A 20,311-nucleotide genomic window follows, 5' to 3' on the forward strand; every position below is an offset into this window, starting at 1 on the left:
ACACAGGAAGGAAGGAAGGAAGGAAGGAAGGAAGGAAGGAAGGAAGGAAGGAAAATAATACACTGGATCTAGTCTTTGTCACAGGTAAATAGCGATAAAAATCAGTGAACAAAAATTAGCTACTGATTTCAATAACTCAACGTATGAGTAAGGCTGGATCTCCCCAATGTAAATAAACCTGAAGTTGCAGATTTTTATGCTTGCAAATTGTCCTATTGACAATGACATAAAAATGATGGGATAGTTCAGAAATACATAAAGCTCTGAACATTAAGACTATCTACAATAATTTTTTTTCAATCACTTGTAATATATATTAATTTTTAGATTGCAATCATGTGTAATATATATTAATTTTTAAATTGGAAATTTCACTTTAGGTAATATTTTAAACAACTTTCATAAATGCTGTAAGTAATTTAAATATATTTCACAGCTTAAGGCCATGCTCTACCAGTGCTCTCAAAGAACTGCAAAGAATAAGGGATGAAACTGCAGAGCTTGTGCATCACTACTGATGCACCTACTTGAAATGGTAGTTAACACTGATTTTCATAATATGGTTGCTGCTTTACTGATTTTAGAATTATGGATTGAATTCTAGGTTTGTCTTTAGTTCACACAAAATGTATGTATGAATTTTGCCAACTCTCTCTACCATCACAGCCTATCAAACACTATTTCTTGGATTCCCTAAACTCCAGAAGTAGGTGAGCAGGTGTGGGCATCCAGAGATCAGCATACGCAGTGTGCTGTGTTTATTCTCAGAAGTGGAAATTGGGATAGAAACCAATGACTTTATCAGTTGTTTTTTTTAATTCAGGGCTTGAATGATTGTATATATCTGATTTTGTCTATCAATTTCTCAAAATGTGCAACAAAAAGTGCAACCAAGATACAACAAATAAATGAAGAATAAGAAGCTGTTTTAATTTTTAATTTAATATATTTCTTTGATAGTGTGCAGTTCAATTTTCATTTCAGAACATCTTTTTAATAATAAAAATTATTTTATAAAACAATGTATCAAAATTGCTTTTATTTTAATAGCCCAAATAAAATATTTGTGCATGTATGCTTCTTCAGTTAATAAGCACTCTGACCATTATCCATTATCAATTGGATTAAAGCAACTGTTTTAATAAACCTTGAGTTTGGTTTGGCATGTGTATTTCTATAATGGATGTTAATTTTTTCCATATCTTCTTCAATTAGAAGTCCTTTGAAATAGAAATAGAATCCCTATGAGAGAAGAAAGTAGTTTTGTATTTTATCCAGTGGTGGCAATCTACTCCCTTCACACACAAACACGCATACTCAACACAATCTCTTTTTAATTCTTTAACAATAAGGGACTCAATTAATTGGTTTTTGGATAATACTTATGGTATCTGTGGGGATACATGCTCCATTTAATTGCTTATTTATCTCATAAGCATTTTTAATCCATGCAGTTCTATAATGGACAACCCCTCCCAAATCATGAAAATGAGCTCTTCCAAAAATATCCAATATATTTTGTGGTAAGGAAGCAAAAGATCAGGAATGAAGTGACCTGAGGTGATCATAGGAATATCATCACTGATTGAGTTCACTTCAATAGCATCTGCAAAAGCCTTCTGCTTGCATCTGAATGATGAAATCAGCATAGCAGCATGTGCATGTGACATCACAATGCACATACCAAAAGGTGAGGCTTGGTGCATGACACTGCTTGTCAGTCTGACCCCCCACTTTTCCATGGATGCCACTTATGGTTGGTTAGGGTTTATGGCTTAGCTTTTTAAGTGAACCCAGCCAACTGTGGTTTATTAAATATATCATGATTAAGCAAACCAGCATGATATATGACGAATCACTGTCCTGAAACAGTTCAGAACACATCAATTAATATCTTCAATGTTTGGAGCAAATAAATTGCACATGTCCTTTTCTTTATATAACAATTCCCTTAGCACATCTTTTAAACACATTTGCTATTTTATGAGCTATCTTGGGCACAATTTTGTGGAATAGCAACCAAAAAAAAAAATGATGGACTTTGTTTCTAATTTAAGAGTGTCTTTGTTACATGGATAAAGAGATGGTCTATACTCAAATAACAGTGAGAGAAAGGAGATATATTTTTAACAGACATTTTCTCACCCATCCAAAGATCTATCCAGAGACCTCTCAGGAGACCAGTGCCGGGAACGTTCAGGTGATGTTGTCCTTATCGTAGAAGTTAAATGGTATGAAGCTGTAAGACTCTGCCGACGAAGTTCTTGGACTGCACGTTCCCTAAAAAAAGTTTTAAAACCTATTTAAATAAGTTAGCACCAATACAGTACTTAATGTACCTACTTTCCTAGGCCCGGCACTTTCTGTCTCATAAATCTCAGAGGAAAATGTTTTTAAATTTTTATTTTTAAAAGGGACAAAAATCAATTCTTTCTAATTTTGGATAGCATGTGCCTAGATGTGGAAGTAAGGATAGCACAATAAGAGTAAAAAAGTAATTGATTCAATAAAAATATTTAAAACAAGATACAGAAGCTCAGATGCTCCACATTTGTGTGGCATTCAGAGACAGTTGGACTGATTGGAATTATATCAGTCCCTATTTAAAATGTAGGCCAAAGTTCCACCCTTAGCTCTCTATGGAATTCCCACTAGATTTATCCTTCAAACTGTTACCTTCCAATTAGTATAGTGTTATTGGTTACACACAAAGGCCAGAGGAAGGCAATACAGTATTCTTGCAGGCATCCTCAGCAGCACGTTTGTTTTTTCACAAATCGCTTCCATGTAAAGAGACTGCCAAGATCTGTTTTCCTTTTTCACAACTGCTCTCTCTTTAGGACTCTGGCCCATTTCATATGGTGGGACACTGCCTATCTTCAAAGCATCCTTTTCCCCCATTGGTTTCAATTGTGACAATTATTTTCGTTCCTTTTATTTCAGTTTACTCAATACAAGGATACACACATCCCATGGCAGGAGAAGCTAATGGGAAAGGAAGCTCAAGATGGGAGTTCTTAAGGAAGGTTACATTAAAAGCAAAATTGGAAAAAAGGAAGACTATATTAAAAGTACATATGGAAGCAGTTTCAATGAGGAGAAAAAAGGGAAGGAATAAAATAAGTCAATGTGGCTAAACAAAAAGGTTAGCAAAGTTCTGAAACCAAAAAAAGCTACATACAAGAAATGAAAAGAGGACCAGATCACAAAGGAAGAGTACAGAGTGGTAGCCCAGAACTACAGAACTGATGTCAGGAAAGCAAAAGCTCAGAATGTATTTATTTATTTAGTGCATTTATATGGCTGCCATCTCACATACATGACTCTGGACAGCTCATAATATTAAAAATAATAAAAACATATACAAAAATAGATAAAACCATAGCAGCCAGAAAAAAAATTACAAAGCCACAATCCAACACTCAACATAGCCAAGCAACAGGCTCCATCTCACACCCAGTGCCTCAGGCTTGAGCACAGAGCCATGTCTTCAGGGTCTTAGAGAAGGCCAACAGGGGCCAATCTGATCTCTGGAGGGATGGTACCAGAGGGTGGGTGCCATGAAAGAAAAGGCTCTCCTCCTGGGCCCCACTAGATGATACTCCTTAGCTGACGGCACCCGGAGAATGCACCTCCTGCCAGACTGGGTAGAAACAACCAGAAAGGATCAGTCCCATAATAATCTGGCCCCAAGCCATGAACAGCTTTAAATGTGACAACCAGCAGCTTGAGTTGCACCTGGAAGCACACTGATAGCCAATGCAGATTGCGAACCAGTTGTGTCACACGTGGCAAGGAACAAGCCCTGCTAATTGCCAGCCCTGCTGCATTCTGTACCAGCTGAAGCTTCCAAATGCTCTTCAAAGGCAGTCCCATGTAGAATGCACTGCAATAGTCCAATCTGGAGGTCATTAGGGCATGAGTGACTGTGAGTAGGGCCTCCTGATCCAGGAACAAGTTCAACTGATACACAATCTGAAGTTGTGCAAAAGCCCTCTTAGCCACAGCTGCACCTGCTCCTCAAGTCCAGGAAGACTTCCAGATTGCACCCTAGATCTGTCTGAAGCAGTACAACCCCATCCAGAACCAGAGGTGGAAGGTTCCCAAAACCAGGAGGTCCAAAACCCCACAGCCAATCGATCTTGCTAGGGTTGAGTTGAAGCCTGTTGCACCTTATCCAGATACCCAAAGCCTCCAGGAACTGGAACAGAACCTCCACGACATCACTCAGGTGACCTAAGGGGATATGTAAAGCTGGGTATCATCAGCATACTGATAGTACCTCACCCCAAACCATTGGATGACCTCCCCCAATGGCTTCATGCAGATATTAAAAAGGACAGGAAAAAGCACCAAGCCCTGAATGGTGGGGTCTAGCAATAGCTTCTTGAGGAGGGGTGAACTTAGGAAACTAAAATATAAAGGAAAGGTATAGGATAGGGAGTTCCTGGTGTGGTAACAGCAATTACATAGATAGGCTTAGAATAATACAGGTAGTCCTTACTTACCAACCACAACTGGGACTGGCAACTCCATCGCTATGTGGCGCAGTCATTAAGTGAAACATCACATGACTGTGCCAACTTACAATGTCAATTCTGGCTGTAGTCACTAAATGAATCACCATGGGTTGTTGAGTGCAATCTCACATGACCGCAACTTGTAACTTCTTGCCAGCTTCCCCACTGATTTTGCTTGTTGGAAGCTGGTTGTGAAGGTCGCAAATGGCGATCATGTGACCGCTGGATGTAAATGTATGCTGGTTGCCAAGCACCTGAATTGTAATCATGTGAACGCGGGGACACTACAACAGCTGCAACTTTGAGGACTGGTCATAAGTCTCCTTTTTCAGCGCTGTCATAACTTTGAATGGTTGCTGATTGAGTAGTCGGTAAGTGAGGACTACCTGTAGTTGATTGCAAACTGAATGAAATAGTGGTGTGTTTTAGCTGCAAAGATGACAAATGCAATTCTAGGCTGCGTCAACCGAAGTATAATTCCCAAATTTACAGATAGTAATTGTTGCATCTGTTCTGCTTTGGTTAGGTCCTCACCTCAAGTACTGTACCTATTTCCAAGCATCACACTTCAGAAAAATTGGATCAGGTTCAAAAGACAACAGCAACAATGATTAGGAGACTAGAAACTAAGTAGTACGAAGACATATTGAAGGATTTGGGTATCTTTAGCCTTGAGAAAAGATGACAGGAATATGACCACATTCTTCAAATACTTGAAAGGATGTCATATAGAAGGTCAAAACCTGACTACTCTTGTTCCAGCACAGAATGATGGGATGGAAAAGGAATTTTATTTGGGTTTTATTCAGAGCCAGGATGAATACCATCGGAGAATCTGGATTTGCGATTAAGAATATAGGAAACTACTATTTTAAGTCAGTTATCTACCCTAAAGTTATCTATTCTGGACACAATCAGAAATAACTTTTTTCTTTATAATTCTGTTTAAAAACCCAAGCTCAGCACTGAAATATGTATGTGTCATATAGCTATAGTTTTCCTCAACTTCTGTTTCATTTCCTCCACTGGATAACATTCACCCTACTGGCCAACTAAAATTGTATTTAGGTGATTCTAGACCTCTTTACCCAGATCTAGAATTACACCATTATTTTCTAGAAACACAATAAAACAGGATTTAATGCTGGCTTGCAATATAGGAAAACTGTCATTCTCTCACTGCTAAATTTAATGTAGAAGACAGCTTTATTTGCTTATTCAGTATTGGCCAAAGGATAAATAACCCATGTTCTACAGACCATATGCAGCCCACAACAAAGCATCTGTTCCACCAAAATTCAGCAACAAAATGGCCAATGCTTGACAACACAGTTTTTGCAGGTTCTTCCCTACCACCATGAAGCAAAGAAGGAGGAGCCCTCTGGAGGCATATCACTCCAATTTCTCCTTTTAAACCCCCCTAGAGAAATAGCTTGAAATCATGCCACTAGCATTCAGTTATTTGCCACTGAATTTTGACAGCATGATAAATAAACTGGTGGATACTTTGCATATGTCCAAACAGTGAAATCTAGGATGAAATTGTCTAATTGTATAATTTTAATAATTAAACATAAATTACATATACAGCACTATATTGAAATAGCAAAATAAAGTATTACTACAACACAGCAATTTAAATTTAGAATATGCAAAGTTATATACATTTTGATAACTGAAATCTATGATAGACTGTAGTCTGTCTTTTTTAAAACAACAGGATATATATATATATATATATATATATATATATATACACACACACACACACACACACACACAATCAAATAAGTCTGAGCTTTTAGTCTGCCTAAAAATTGATCTACTTAGTAGCAGTGGACAATTGCTCAACCCGTCCCCATACCAATTAAAAACAGAATAAATAATTGAATCCCAAGTTTCTCCACAATTTACATAACAGAAAGTGATTTTTGCTAAATTCCCCCTCCTCTACCTTTCTTTCAATATCTTGTCCCAATTTTGTGGCTCATAATTTTGTTTTAGGAATTATACAGTGGGTTAAGAAGTCAAGCTATTTTAGAAGGCAGAGGTCACAGGAACACAATAAATATTCCTGTAGCTGGGCCTCCAATTAGCTGGGCCTCCAATCAGCACTTTTTTACTTCCAGACAAACACTGTACCTTTGATTTTGGACTTTTATTTGGGTATATTTAATTCTGGAAGTGATCTTAGTGGCTCAGACTAATCAGAAACACTAATATCCCTGAATCTGCAGCTTTCAGAATATTTTCCTGGATGGTGAATTTTGAGGTGAGTAAAAGGGATCAGTTTCTGTTGAACTATGGAAATATTAGGGCAGTAACAGTGTATTAAACTGAGGTTATATTTAATTCTGGGCTAATAACTAGATTTTCTTTTCTTTTTTTACAAAATATGAAATATGCAACAGAAATAACCATTTAACCATTATTCTTTGAATAAGTCTGCAAAAGATATTTTCAAGACTTTATGAAAAAATCCATAATCCAAATCTACTTGCCTTTTTCTATTAAAACCAATCCATAAATCCACACAAGGCTTAAGTGTAGTACTTGCTAACTATAAAAAAAAGTCTGACTTATTTGGAACTGGTAAGTAATCTGGTTTTATATATGTGGGGTATAATCAAATGCATGTTTCCTCCCAACTCAGTCATGTAATAGTAGTACTTGTTCCCTAGCAATCATGCTCCAATGCTGAATTTCAGCCGTAGTTCTAATGGATATAAATTAGTAGCATTATTTAATGATTTTAGCCCTGGGTTTTTCTAAATTAGTGAAAGTGTATATTACTAAATTGGGAATAACAGATGTAAATGATTAAAAATGTGGTCACACACTTGCCTTTCAAAGCGCTCTGTGCCCAACTGTCTTTTGGTGATATCTAACTCAGATTCCAGTTGAGTTATTGTATTTTTGAGTTGTGAAAAATCTCGACTCTGGATAGCGCTATAAAGGACAAAGTTGTCACTTAAACTGAAAGGATGTAACTAGTCAAATATAATAAAATAAAGAATAGGATTAGTTTTTCAAGAGCAGCTTCCAATACACTTGATATAAAAAGAAATTGGATAAGCATCCAGAAAGAAAACAGAAACAATCATATGATATTCCTGTTGTGTCAAAAGGCATTAAATACCTGTACTGCTAAAATTTCCTAACTTTACTGAACAAAGTTTTCATAGCAATGTACAAATAGTTTTTAAAGTTCTGGTATGTACTTTATTCCCATGAGATACATACTTTTTTGCCTAATATTTAGCTTATCTGGTTTCAAATAACTTTTAAATTAACTATCTTCCACTCTAATAAATGTTCTCTTAAAAAGGATAAAAATGGGGAGATTAACAAAAAGTAAACAGCAATTTTAATTGTGATAATCAAGTGTTTCTGCCAGTTACTCACATTTTGTTTTCAGCCAGAGAAAGTTGTTCTTTAAGAAGTTGTATTTCAGAATCCTTCTCTTGACTTATCATCTGAGACTGATACTCTTTTTCTCGATTGGATACTAACAAAGTTTCCAAGTTTTTAATTGAGATTCTTTCATTATTGAGTTGTTTTCTGAGAAGTTCTATTTCTGAGTGAGATGATTCCCATTCATTCTGAAGCTGAAAGCCAGAATAATAAATTTTCTCATTTTCTTTAATATGTGCTATATTAGAAACTGTTGGATTACATATCAAACTAAACAAATCATTGGGTTCTTTGTATTCTTTGAGCTTGTTTTCCTGCAGATATTTCATTACCAATCAAATAACATTGCTGATGCATGGAAGAGTGGAGTTTGCTGGTGATTCATATATAGTAGCTTGCCCTGCCAGTCTTGGTTTGGGTGTGGGTTCCTTTCCAACTATTGTAAACAAACCATATTTTAAACTAACCATCACAAACCATGACATGTGAACCTAATGATATAGGGTTCTTCCAAAGTTAAGCCTTTTAAACTTTTGAGTTAAGCCTTTTGTAGGACTATACTATTGTAGGACATGATCTGAAGTTCTATAGAGTTCTAGTTTATACCCACAAAAGATTGTGTGAGCAGACTATAACCTGTAATATCCTCTTATATGCTGGACAATACTCTGGTCCTTAGAGAGGAACTTTATACTGTAAGACATTCCATCCCATACAAAATATATCAGAATCTATTATTTCCTGACCCCCTGAATATATTTAGTGTATTTAAATCAAAATAGATAACCTATGAACCACATGGAACTCCCACATCCATTTTTATAGCCCCTGGAACCCTCAGGTTTTCATTATCAAATCACACTAAAATGGATGTCAAAAATCAGGAGACTGGTAGTATTTTTTCAGACTAACAAAGGCATAAGCTTTCATGAATTACAGCTCATTTTGTCAGATCCCCAAAGTGACAGACAGGCCAGATTTTACACAAAAGAGTTAACGGGGACAGGTTTAACATTAGAATTGTATCATTCTCATGCTTGAAGTGCTCAGAGCTACTCCTTCTCCAAACCGTTTTACAATTGTGACCTAACTGGATTCAAAAAAATTTGCCTGCCCCTGACTTAATCTAAAATTCATTTGTCAGATATTTCTCTTTTTGAAATGAGCCAGTCATAATTTTTATTCAAATATTTTAAACAATCTATTTCAGGAGCTTTGAAAAACTAGTAAAGATATTTAGCACAAACATACAAAAATAAACAATGGTTAAAAAATTTCTAACCCATCAAAAATACCCCAAAAGAATGAATGATGAATTCATATGCACCAATCTCATGATGAATGACAATATTTGATTGTTTTAAAGAAAAAGATGAGTTTAGACTAGGTATCTCTCAAAAATCAGTTGCGGAATGAGGTATCATTAACAGGGTTCTCGAATTGGGACTTCAATCATGCAGTTGCACCTGCCATTTTGATTTTTTTGACCTACGTCCACAGAGACTCCTAGCCCTGCATATGTGCTAAATCCACATCCAGGATTCACACAGTTTCTCAAATAAGCACAGATTATACTTACTTCTTCTTAGCAGCTTTCTGTATATTCAGACCAAATACTGTACAATCCAGTCTTTGCTACAGAACAATTATGCCACCAGACTTCATGAAAAACACCAATATTTGGCAGTGTTTTCTTCTGACACCTTTGCTTTTTAAAAACTAAGCAAGCCTCCAAATAGAGGTTTTAGAACAAAAGAAGACATTGACCAAGTAGATGCATTCAGAAAGCTCACGAACATGGACAGAAGACTGACAGCTGTTTTCCAGTGTTGTTTTCTAGCACCTGATAAGATATGCTGCCTATGATTTAGGAAATAATAAGACTCTGCAAAGTTTCAGATTTGAAGACTAAAAGGTTCTTTGGAGTGTGCAAGGGTGAGAATGGAGTACCTGCGCACAACTCATAATATAGCTGTACATTTTCCTGGGATCACATGGCTGCGCTCTACTGAAGCCTTGGACCACAGGGCAAAAACACACACACACACACACACATCCCAATACACACATATAGTCAAAGAAATGGAAGCACACTTATTTGCCTTATTGTATATAAAATTAGGTATCTTGTTAATATAGAAAAGTGTGTTTCAATTTCTAAATAATTATTTCATTTTTTCATGTATAGTGTGAGAGTTGGTTCTCAGATTGATAAGAAGTGTAGTAGTTATCACAAAAGAGATAAGCCTCCACCCCTTTACCTAGAAAATATTTGAGAAAAAGCAGCCAAATCTTCCTGCCCCAATTTGCCTATATACAGGTTTCTCATTTGAAAGTATGTACTTTACAAAATTCTTGTGTTGTCACTTTAACCTTCTTAACAGATCTTACTAATCAGAGCTATGAGAAAATACTTCTTGTGATGGACAATTTCCAGTCCAGGTGGCTATAAGAAAAATCTAACATGCTATGAACAGCAAGAATTTAATTCAAGCATTAGGAAAATGTGTATGAGTTTTCAGCTTTAATGTTTGCTCTCTATAAACCAAGCCAAAATTATATTATACCTACTCGTTCTACTTCCTTTGTTGTGTTCTTTAGTTGCCGGATTAATAACTCTTTGCTAGTGTCCAGTTTAATGCACAATTCCCGAGTCGATGCCAAATCTGAGAGTACAGAAACCTTTTCCAGCTGGACTTTCTCAAGTTCCTCCTCCATTTTCATCAGAGACTTACCTAAAGTAGAAATCTGTGACTTACAGGCTTTTTCAGATGCTAAATGCTGCCCCCAAAAAAGAAAAGTCAATTAACATTTATATTATAATTAAATCAGCAGGAATATCTTCAAGAAAAATTAATTTTACTTAATAATAAACATGTTTATCTGAATAAATATCCTTACTTTTTATGTTAATTTTAAAATGTTCTATAATCAATAAAAAATAAAAGCAGAATCTAAACATAAATTACTGGACAATCAACAAAAACTAAATATGCCAAAATTTATTTTAATATGTTCTTTATATACACTCTTAAGAGATTTTATGGCACTGGCAGGCCAGTCCAGAATTCCATGTGAATTTCAATGCATATTAAAAGTATCATGTGGTATAAATTACTATTTTCAAACAGCCACGCTCTGCATGGGCAATAGTTTAAAGCACTTCATATCTATCTAGAAGAGTGAATTCAGGCTCAGTTGAAAGTCTATGGTTCATAATTAGCAGAGAGAAAAATAAATGTCTTTCCACTTCTACAGTCCAATCCCAAACTTTCTTTAGAAAGACCAGAATGTTTTGAAGCCAAGTGCAGGAAATGGTCGACATCTTTCCCTTAAAATAAACATCCATTTTGAAAGTACCTACTCCAACCTGAATCATAAGTTAATTCCTTTAACCCTTTACTCATGTGGGAGGTGAAGAATAAGGAAAAGTGTCACAATTTTTAAAAATCTAAGCAGCTGCTCTATTACTAGCCAGTGAATGAAAATTAGAGAGAGGGAGAGAAAGAGGGAGAGACAGGGAGTATAAGAGGAAGCTCTTAAAACCTACTTGTCCAATTGCTATTTCAAGTGATTCTGTTTGCTCTTTCAGTCTATGGTTCTCAGACTCTACACTGAGAAGTTCCACCTGGATGGAGTTATAATCTGTTTCCATTTGACGGAATTTTGATTCCCATCTGTCTGCCTCTTCACGGAACCTGTGGAAGTTTTCCAAAAGTTCCCCATTTTCTTTCTCCTAAAATTCAAATTTTGATGTTATTTTTGAGACTTATAGTTAGTTTACATATTTACCATCTAACATCCAGTTATTTACTATAACATCCAGTGGTGCATTTTTATGCTTGTAATTGTGTATAAAATCTTGGAGTCCTTTAACACCTCTTTTAGATTAAAGGTCATGGAAATTGACTGAGTGCATCACATATGCATTACAGAATATATAGCTTCATTATTTCACGCTATAAAGGTGGCTGATTAATAAAACCCTCAAATAACTATATCCATTCTCAACAGCAGTGCAGATATCTATTCAACAACTACAGATATCTAGAGATTTTCTGAAAGGGAGAGTTCTTTCATACAAAATGCTGCTGATTTTATTTATCTCACCATCCCAGAGTTCAAGGCGGTATATACAACATTTTCTCCTCCAAGTTTCTCCAGTACAAAGCAGGAAGAATAGGTTGGTCTAAGAGAGTGACTGACCCCAGATCATCCAATAATCTTCCATGGATGACAATGGAATTGAATCTGAGTCTCCTCAGTGCTAGTTCAATACTTTGACTCTATACCATACTAGCCTACCCTCTTTTCCAGTGCAATTTTCTTGCCCCATAGCCCACCCTGCTCAGAGAGGCGGGGGTGAGGGGAATCAATCCTTGGATAAGTAGCATTATGCTGTCATAATACTGGACCCAATTTATCATATGCAAATGTTGATCATGAAAATATACAGTATAAATGTACACATCTTAAGTAAACACACAATAACCAATTAGGATCAATTAAAGCATTAGGGGTCAACATTTTAAAAGTGTCAAAGCTAACCTCTGAGATTTTAATCAAAAAGTTGCTATCAAGAGAATATACAATGCATTCAGAAAGTATTCAGACCCCCTTCACTTTTTTCAATTTTGTTATGTTTCAGCCTGATACTACAATCATTCAAATTCATCTTTTTTCTCATTAATCTACACTTAGTACCCCATAATGACAAAGTGAAAACAGAATTTTAGAAATGTCTGTAAATTTATTAAATTTATTATAGATTGTAGTATCAGGCTGCAACATAACAAAATTGAAAAAAAGTGAAGGGGGTCTGAATACTTTCCGAATGCACTGTATCTATTGTCTGAGCACAATCACAGAAATTCAATGCACAGTCTTTAACTAAATATTGTTAATGTTTATAGATAATGTTATAGATAATATTACAGGTAATATCTATTTGGAATGTGCATTATATTTATATTATTCATATTTTATACCATACTTTCAATTTATTTTCATAACTGGATTATATCTTTGAGATAACTCCTCTCCCTGATTTTTAATATGACCAATTTTTTTTTTTAAATAATTACATTCCTCTGATATCTGAATACTGAACATTCATAAGATACATATATTTATCCTTGTTTTATTTCATAAAAGAAAAGATTATCCCTCTTACAGGGCTTGAAAACTGCATTTAAAAATTACTGTACTGTAATCAATAACTTATAAAATAAGACCTATAGTTGGTTATAGCCATGTAAGCAGAAATTTTGGAAAAAATAAATCTTGTTTTAAAGACTTAGTGTTAAATAGACAATACTCTAAAATACTCAAATGTTATTTAGTCAATTGTAAATCCAATCTGGACTGGGACCAATTAAGCATGGTGCAGTGGAAGTTTAAATCTTTCTCCCTGGTCTCTCTCTTTTTTTTTTTTATTACTCTTCCCACGGCACATGCGACTTTTAAGAAAAATTCCCCATTAGCACCAAAGTTTTGTTCTTTGTCAAACTGCCTCCATGGAGGAGGTATCAGCCTTCTCTCTTTATATGGACAGTAGTTTCAGTCCAGATTGGGCTGCTGTGTAGTTACAATTAAGAAACTGGATCTGGACAACATGCAATTTGCATATCTAATTTAGCTCCTAGAAGAGAAAGGAATAGATATAGCCGAAGGGAAGAGGCAGTTATAACTTCTTCCTGCACTTGCCAGCTTTCCCTTGAAACTTTTTCAGTAGTCATTTCCCACCAATATACTTCAAGGAAGAGTTATTTTCAGAAGCTTGTTGGTAAAGGGAAAAAAATAATTAGGGAAAAATAACTTGCAAGTGAGAATCAAGCTAAGGAAGAATAAAGCACCTCCTTCTCATTTGACAAATTTCTCTTCAAAATTCTTTTCTCTACATTAGCATTTTAAGGGAAACATGGAACTGGAAATTTCTTATTTATCTGGCAATGTACAGTATAGCTTTGCCCAAAAGGAGATATCTTAAAATGACAGTGCTTCTAAATACAAGGGCTCTGAAGCAGAGGTGGACAATCTTTTGGTGGCCAAAACCTGCATGATGTGTAGGGGCATATCACGTATGTGAGGAGGGTCAGGTTTTTTGTAGAGTGTCCTTCTTTTTAATGTGATATGGCAATTGTACAGCTTATAGGATCACTTTTATGTATTCTTTCATCTCAAACTGATAGGAAAGTCTGCAGTCAATTCAATTATTAATAATTATGTTCAGAGTGTTCTCCAAGAATTAAAAAAAAGGGGATGGAGGGCAAACTGCCCATGCCAACTCTAAGCGTCTACCACTAAAATAAAGAGACACCTGGAAATTGTCTATTGTTGCAGGAAGCCTTGTACTGAGCCTTTTTATAGTTGTATCTTTTCAAAGTATACATTTACTTTAGAGTTCAGTATGGTCTTCATTCTTTGCAAATCTTCAGTTTTCAACTTCATATCATCAAGATCATTCTGACATTTACTGAGTTTCTCAAGTAGAATCTGTCAAACAAATACGAAGCATTATTTCATATTTTCTTTTATTCATGTTTTATATTTTATAAATAAAATTTGATATTTGAAAGCATTAATAAGTTGTATTCTTATATATAAAAAGATAAATAACTTTAATGACTGGGAAATGTGTTTCAGCAGTGTCATTCTTCATTCAGTAAAAGCTGAGGACCAAGACTAGGTGTGCTTGACCTATATAAGAGAAAGCCACAGTGGACACAGACCTTGCTCTAGATGAGTGGACCTGCAAAGGGCTGAGGTAGCAGAAACCTTTCTAAGACATGTGCAAGACGAACAGATAATCCAATGTGCAATCCACTGTAAGAATGTTGCTAAGACCTTTCTTGCCTGCTCATAGTTCATAAACAACTACTCTGATTGTTGATTTGTTTGTTCATGTGAAAATACAAAGTTCTTTGAAACTCTATGGAGTAAAGGACTGTGTCCAATGGCATTGCTGAAGCCAAAAGAAACACTGCCAAGATAATGCCTTAATTAAAGTGAAAACCAGAAACAACCTTGGGAAGAAACTACATATCTGGGAATAATACCACTTTTTATTTGTGGAAGGATATAATTAATGGGTTAAGAGGGAGAGCTGCTACTTTACTTGCATGACAGGCTATCGTAACTGCCAGCAGAAAGCTATTTTCAGTGTGACAGCTGCAAATTTGAGATAGCTAAAGGCTCAAAGAGCTTGCTCATTATTGGTAACAGAAAACTTAGATTCCATGAAGGAAACACCAGCAACCAATGTAGACATAATTGAGTCACTTTAGAAATGTTTGATGAGAAAAAAAAGGATAAAATATTGAATTCTGCTCAGCTGGAGCACGGAAGGCAGACCTTCAGGGAAGATGATGGTAAGCTTCTGGAATAAAGAGACAAAAATGTAAAAAGTACAAGGAAGGGAGTTCCCAGTGGCAGAAAGCCTTGCAGAAAAGTGGAAAACACACACCACTTTGCTCTGTATGACTTCTGTGTTACTGCCTTCCAAATTTTGATTTTTTTTTTATTAACCCAAAAGGAATGCATACAGCACAGTCTCAACCAATGAATGACATCTTCTGGGGATCAAAAGCCATGGCCTGCTCCAGTGCAGAGATCATGGGACAAAATATTTCATGGTGATGCAAAAAGGGTATTTATCCCAGCAAAAAAGCTGGCAAGCAAATGGAAGTCATGAATTTTTAATTCATGCATCCCCTTCAGTGTTCGAGAGAGATAAACCACAAGAATATTTCCCATTCCTTAGGATGCATCCATCTGTTCCACATATCCAAGGTGAAAAAGAGATGACTACAAGATTTAATTCCATCTTGCTTATTCAACTAAAAAGAACAGCCATAGAATATAAATAATCCCTTGGAGAGGAAAATTATTACTTGGGCCTATAAGATCACAGAGGAATGATCTGATGAAGTAGAATTCCAAGGCATAGCCTCAATATATTATGGTGGAAACCCAATGCCATGTATTTATTTACAGCTTTTATAGCTTTAAATTCCACCTTTCTCCAGGAATTCAAAAAGATATATATAGTATTCCCTCCAACTTTTCCTCAGAACAAAAACCCTATGAAGTTAAATGGTCCAAAGTCATCCAGTGAGCTTACATGATTGATAATGGACTTGAATCTCAGTCTTCTCAATCCTAATCCAGCACCTTAACTATCAGAATTAATTGGCTATTTTGGATAGATAAAACATTGGTAAATAGTGGCATAGGCTAGAAACCAGGAAACTGTGAGTTCTAGTCCTCCCTTAGACATGAAAGCCATCTGGGTAACTTTGGGCCAGCCACTCACTCTCAGCCCAACCCACCTCACAGGATTGTTGTGGGGAAAATAGGAAGTAAGAACATTAGTATATATGCTGCTTAAGTTGACAAAAAATAAAGGCATGAAATGAAACGAAACGAAACAAAATGAAATGAAATCTTTCCATCTCTTTGTAAATGTCCAAGGCTAGTTTCATTTTTAAAAGAAGTTGAAAATGGGATTTCATTATACTTATTTGGATAGCATGCAGTTTTTACCATTATAATTATTAGCAATGGAATTAGAGGCAAATATAAGCACCTAGAATTTATTCACAGAAAAGTATATCTACAGTTATGCATTTTGTTAGTTCTTAAACCATTTAGAGAGAGAAAAAAAGTTTGACATAAAGTTATTAATGTTTACATATACAACTACTGATTTTCAAAATACTGTAACTTTTTCCCTGCTAAAAAAAGATGATCCAATAAATTATAGATGATAGAAATATCAAAGAGCTACACAAATGTAGCCCCTGTTGTTCAGAAAGGTTTACAGAAGTAGGATTTGAATAGGGATTTAATGGAAGGACAGAGAGATGAGGCAGAGAGTGAAATGGCAGACAGAAACTATATGCTGTTAATATTTAATATATATATATATATATAAAATATAAATTGACCTTTATACCTGATTTTCCTGCTTAAAGTCACAAAGTTGTTCCTTTAGCTTTATATTTTCCCGAATTAATTTATCTTTCTCCCTGCCAGTTTGATTAAGCTCATTATTAGCACCATCTAACAGGTGGTGTAGTCTGTCAATATCTTGTTCACACTTGCGTAATGCTTCAGTAGAATGCCTATGTAACAATTTTTTAAAAAAAAAGTCACACAAAACTTTCACATAAAATATTAGTAATCCAAAATAAAAAAGACTGACACAAACTCTCCTCATAATACTAATTCTACATGGATAAGAGTACTAACAACTATGAATACAATGTTATACTTCTTCCACAATATAAAGATGCTAGTTTAACTTAAAACAATTCTTTAAAACTGATTTCTATTTACAGCTTTTAAAACTGTGACACTTCAAAGCCCTTTTGATACTGAGGAATCAAATAGATGAAGTTATTAAATACTAAATCTAATATTATATATTAAGTTAATGCAAAAGTTTAAATGGAAAATCTAAATTTAGAATTCGGAATCTTACTTTGATGAATGTTCCATGTCAGAAAGAATACACTTCAAATCTGAAATTGTCTTCTCCTTGAAAATAAACAAATTAAAATTTCTCTTCAGTTAGTAAAAAGAGATGAATGAAACCAAAAAAAAAAAAAACAACCCAGATGGTTCTTTTAATTAAGGCATTTTTTGGTAACATTTTTATAAGATTAAGAATGCAATAACATATAGATTTGCACAGCACATATTTTTCCACAATTATGGACCTATTATATTGGGAATAATAACTCCTGCTTTTCCTCCATGTTGGTTTGACAAGAATTAGAATCATACGTAGCTGCTTTGAAATGAAAAGAAAAAACAAACACTGCACACAGAACCAGGTTCAAGAATCTGTCATTTAGAATCAAGCAAAACATGACATTTATCATATAGTTAGTGGCAATATCCAGGCTTTTAAAAATAATGTAGAGAGGGGAAAACTGGATCAACATCTTGTCACAGAGAAGTTTTTAATCCTTCATCTTCTGAATTAGTACCAACCAAATCAAAGCCTTGCATCTCTTATTTGCTACTGAGGCTCCCTATTTATGATATTTCAAGTAGAAGAGGAAAAAAAGCTTCTAATTCAATTTTCCCATTCCCTAAAATTTTTAGTACCACTGACTGGCACCTGAAGTGATTCTAAGTCACATTATTGCCAAAAAGCAAACCTGTTTAGGACATATAAAGGACTCATATAAGGACTCTTTATCTATCTAATTGGCTGAAAGAAAAATTCTTAATAATTGTTAATGAGATACCCCCTAACTCAATATGCACATGGGATAAGCCTAGTATGTACTTCAAGGACCAACATTAAAATCATAAGCAAAATTATTTTGGAGTCATTTATCAGAATTTATCAGAATTTGCTTCTGATGAAACATGCTTAAGTTATCCTGTTACCATTACAGCTATTATTATTTTGTAGAAATACTACATATAAATACTACATATTAATATATAGATATTGTAAAACCTAAATATTTTGGATATTGCTGCATTGATTTCATGGATATCAGCAATTTTAGTATTTTCCTTTTTTTAAAGAACTGAAGTTGGAAACAAGATCTGAAATAGTATCTTTGAGTCAGCCTTGCAATGTAGTACAGACAGGAAGCACACCCAGATGAAATAATTTTATTTTATTGTAAGGTTGCATTAACAGAATCTTGCAAATCTGAAAGTACATTTCTTCCCCATCATCTTTACAGCCCAAGAAACTAGGAAGGGTCCTTCTGAGACATTTGCCACACCCACATTCCTTCTGCCAGCTAAACTGCCTTTTATCTGACCATTCCCCTGGCTGTAGCTCTTCCCACTGTCTCCCAAGGTCATTCCCACATACCATTACACTTTGCCAAATTCATATAGTCAGCAGTATCTTTTCCTACTTAAACAAAAGTTGCAAAAAGGTTGGCACACATACGCGAGCCAGTTTGTATGTAGTGGTTAAGGCACTGGGCTAGAAACCGGGAGACCATGAGTTCTAGTCCCACCTTAGGCATGAAGCCAGCTGGGTGACCTTGGGCCAGTCACACCCTCTCAGCCCTAGGAAGGAGGCAATGGCAAACCACTGCTGAAATCCCGCCAAGAAAACTGCAGGGACTTGTCCAGGCAGTCGCCTGGAATCAACAATGATTGGAAAGCACCAAAAAACAAACAAAAAAAGAACTTGCTGGGTCACAACTTTTATCATTTAATATTAATAGGATAAACAAAGTGCTAACAGATTAGTAATCAAAGTGGATGTCCAAAACTTTCCATGCATAGAACAGCTGACTCTGGTGCTCCATGCTGAAACTGAGACATACATGTTTCAGGTTTTTTGACCCATATTGGTATGAAGTAGCGTTGCTTTGTTTCAAACACAAACTGAAACACAGTTGTTCTGGTAGAAGTGATCTGAGTGACTGTAAGTACAGGAAAAAGTGAAGGCTGAGAGGTTTCTTTGTGACAACTGAGGGGAGGCAGGTGATGAAGAGAAAGGCAAGTACTATGAATATTGGGGGGCAAGGATATACTGTGCTGGGATATCAATGACAAATGAAGGAGACTGTAAGAAAGGTCCTGGAAAAACTAGGGACCAGTGGTCGAGTGGGATATGCAGCAATGGGACATCAACAGATGTTGAGGGAAGGTAAAAGAGGGAGAGAAGCACTGAAAGTTGAGAGGTGCGGGGCCAACATAGAGGTCATGTGAAGGAAGAAATGGTGGGAAATGACATCAGCCATGCCCTACTTGCTCTATAAAATTACTCCAGGATCTATCCAGATTTTGTTTCAGCTGAAACCTTAAAGAGCCAAAACATTCTGGGTTTTGTTTCTGTTGAACAGCAGACAACTGAAAATGGATGGGCAGGACATGCAGAAGACGATGGTTTGTTCACCTGGAACAAAAGCTATGTTTTGTTTTGTTTTGTGCAAAGGCACTGAGAACACCTAAATTTAGAATAATTTGTTAGTCCTGAAGCTGTGGTGTATAAAGATTTTAGGTATTCTCAAATACTACAGAGATTATAATTCTGAACTAATCTTTCTTCATATTTTGGATAAATGTTTTCCAATAGTTACAATGACCAACTAGTTTTATTTTTTATTTACTGAGCATAAATATTATACCATGTGTTGCATAAAGGTAGAAATTCCTGGCTACAAGAATTGCCATTTTTTTAAAATGAGAAAAAAGAGGCTATTTTAAGAAAAGTTATACTGTTTTAATACTTCTTAAATAATAGTAATGTTCTGGGATCTAACAGAAATTTTTTAATGTGTACACAATTTACATATAAAGACACATTTTTTAAACAATCCTAAAAGGCACCAATAATCAGAATGTGAATTCACATATTTGCATATTAAAACAGGAGTATTCAATTA

The 20,311-nt window shown here is 35.3% G+C and overlaps 1 protein-coding gene across 2 annotated transcripts in view; it reads right to left on the reverse strand.

Annotated features, from left to right (window-relative positions):
• Nucleotides 1-779: 779 nt before the first annotated feature.
• TSGA10 (testis specific 10) overlaps nt 780-20,311 on the reverse strand; it is a 57,235-nt gene continuing 37,703 nt past the window's right edge. The window contains exons 12-20 of one of the 2 annotated variants that reach the window (XM_088145030.1): nt 17,419-17,474; nt 16,891-17,059; nt 14,331-14,429; nt 11,485-11,670; nt 10,506-10,715; nt 7,926-8,128; nt 7,365-7,469; nt 2,146-2,280; nt 781-1,242 (exon numbers count right to left, since the gene is read on the reverse strand). In XM_088145030.1, the coding sequence (XP_088001156.1) occupies nt 1,212-1,242; nt 2,146-2,280; nt 7,365-7,469; nt 7,926-8,128; nt 10,506-10,715; nt 11,485-11,670; nt 14,331-14,429; nt 16,891-17,059; nt 17,419-17,474 (1,194 nt within the window). In that variant the 3' untranslated portion in view covers nt 781-1,211. Of the gene's footprint in view, nt 1,243-2,145; nt 2,281-7,364; nt 7,470-7,925; nt 8,129-10,505; nt 10,716-11,484; nt 11,671-14,330; nt 14,430-16,890; nt 17,060-17,418; nt 17,475-20,311 lie in introns of both variants that reach the window. The other variant, XM_088145031.1, reaches the window with a different exon arrangement.

The sequence above is a fragment of the Python bivittatus genome, unplaced genomic scaffold (genome assembly GCF_059951505.1).
Source record: "Python bivittatus isolate LINGU-HERP-01145 unplaced genomic scaffold, Pbiv_v1 ctg000350_np1212, whole genome shotgun sequence".
Classification (NCBI taxonomy): domain Eukaryota; kingdom Metazoa; phylum Chordata; class Lepidosauria; order Squamata; family Pythonidae; genus Python; species Python bivittatus.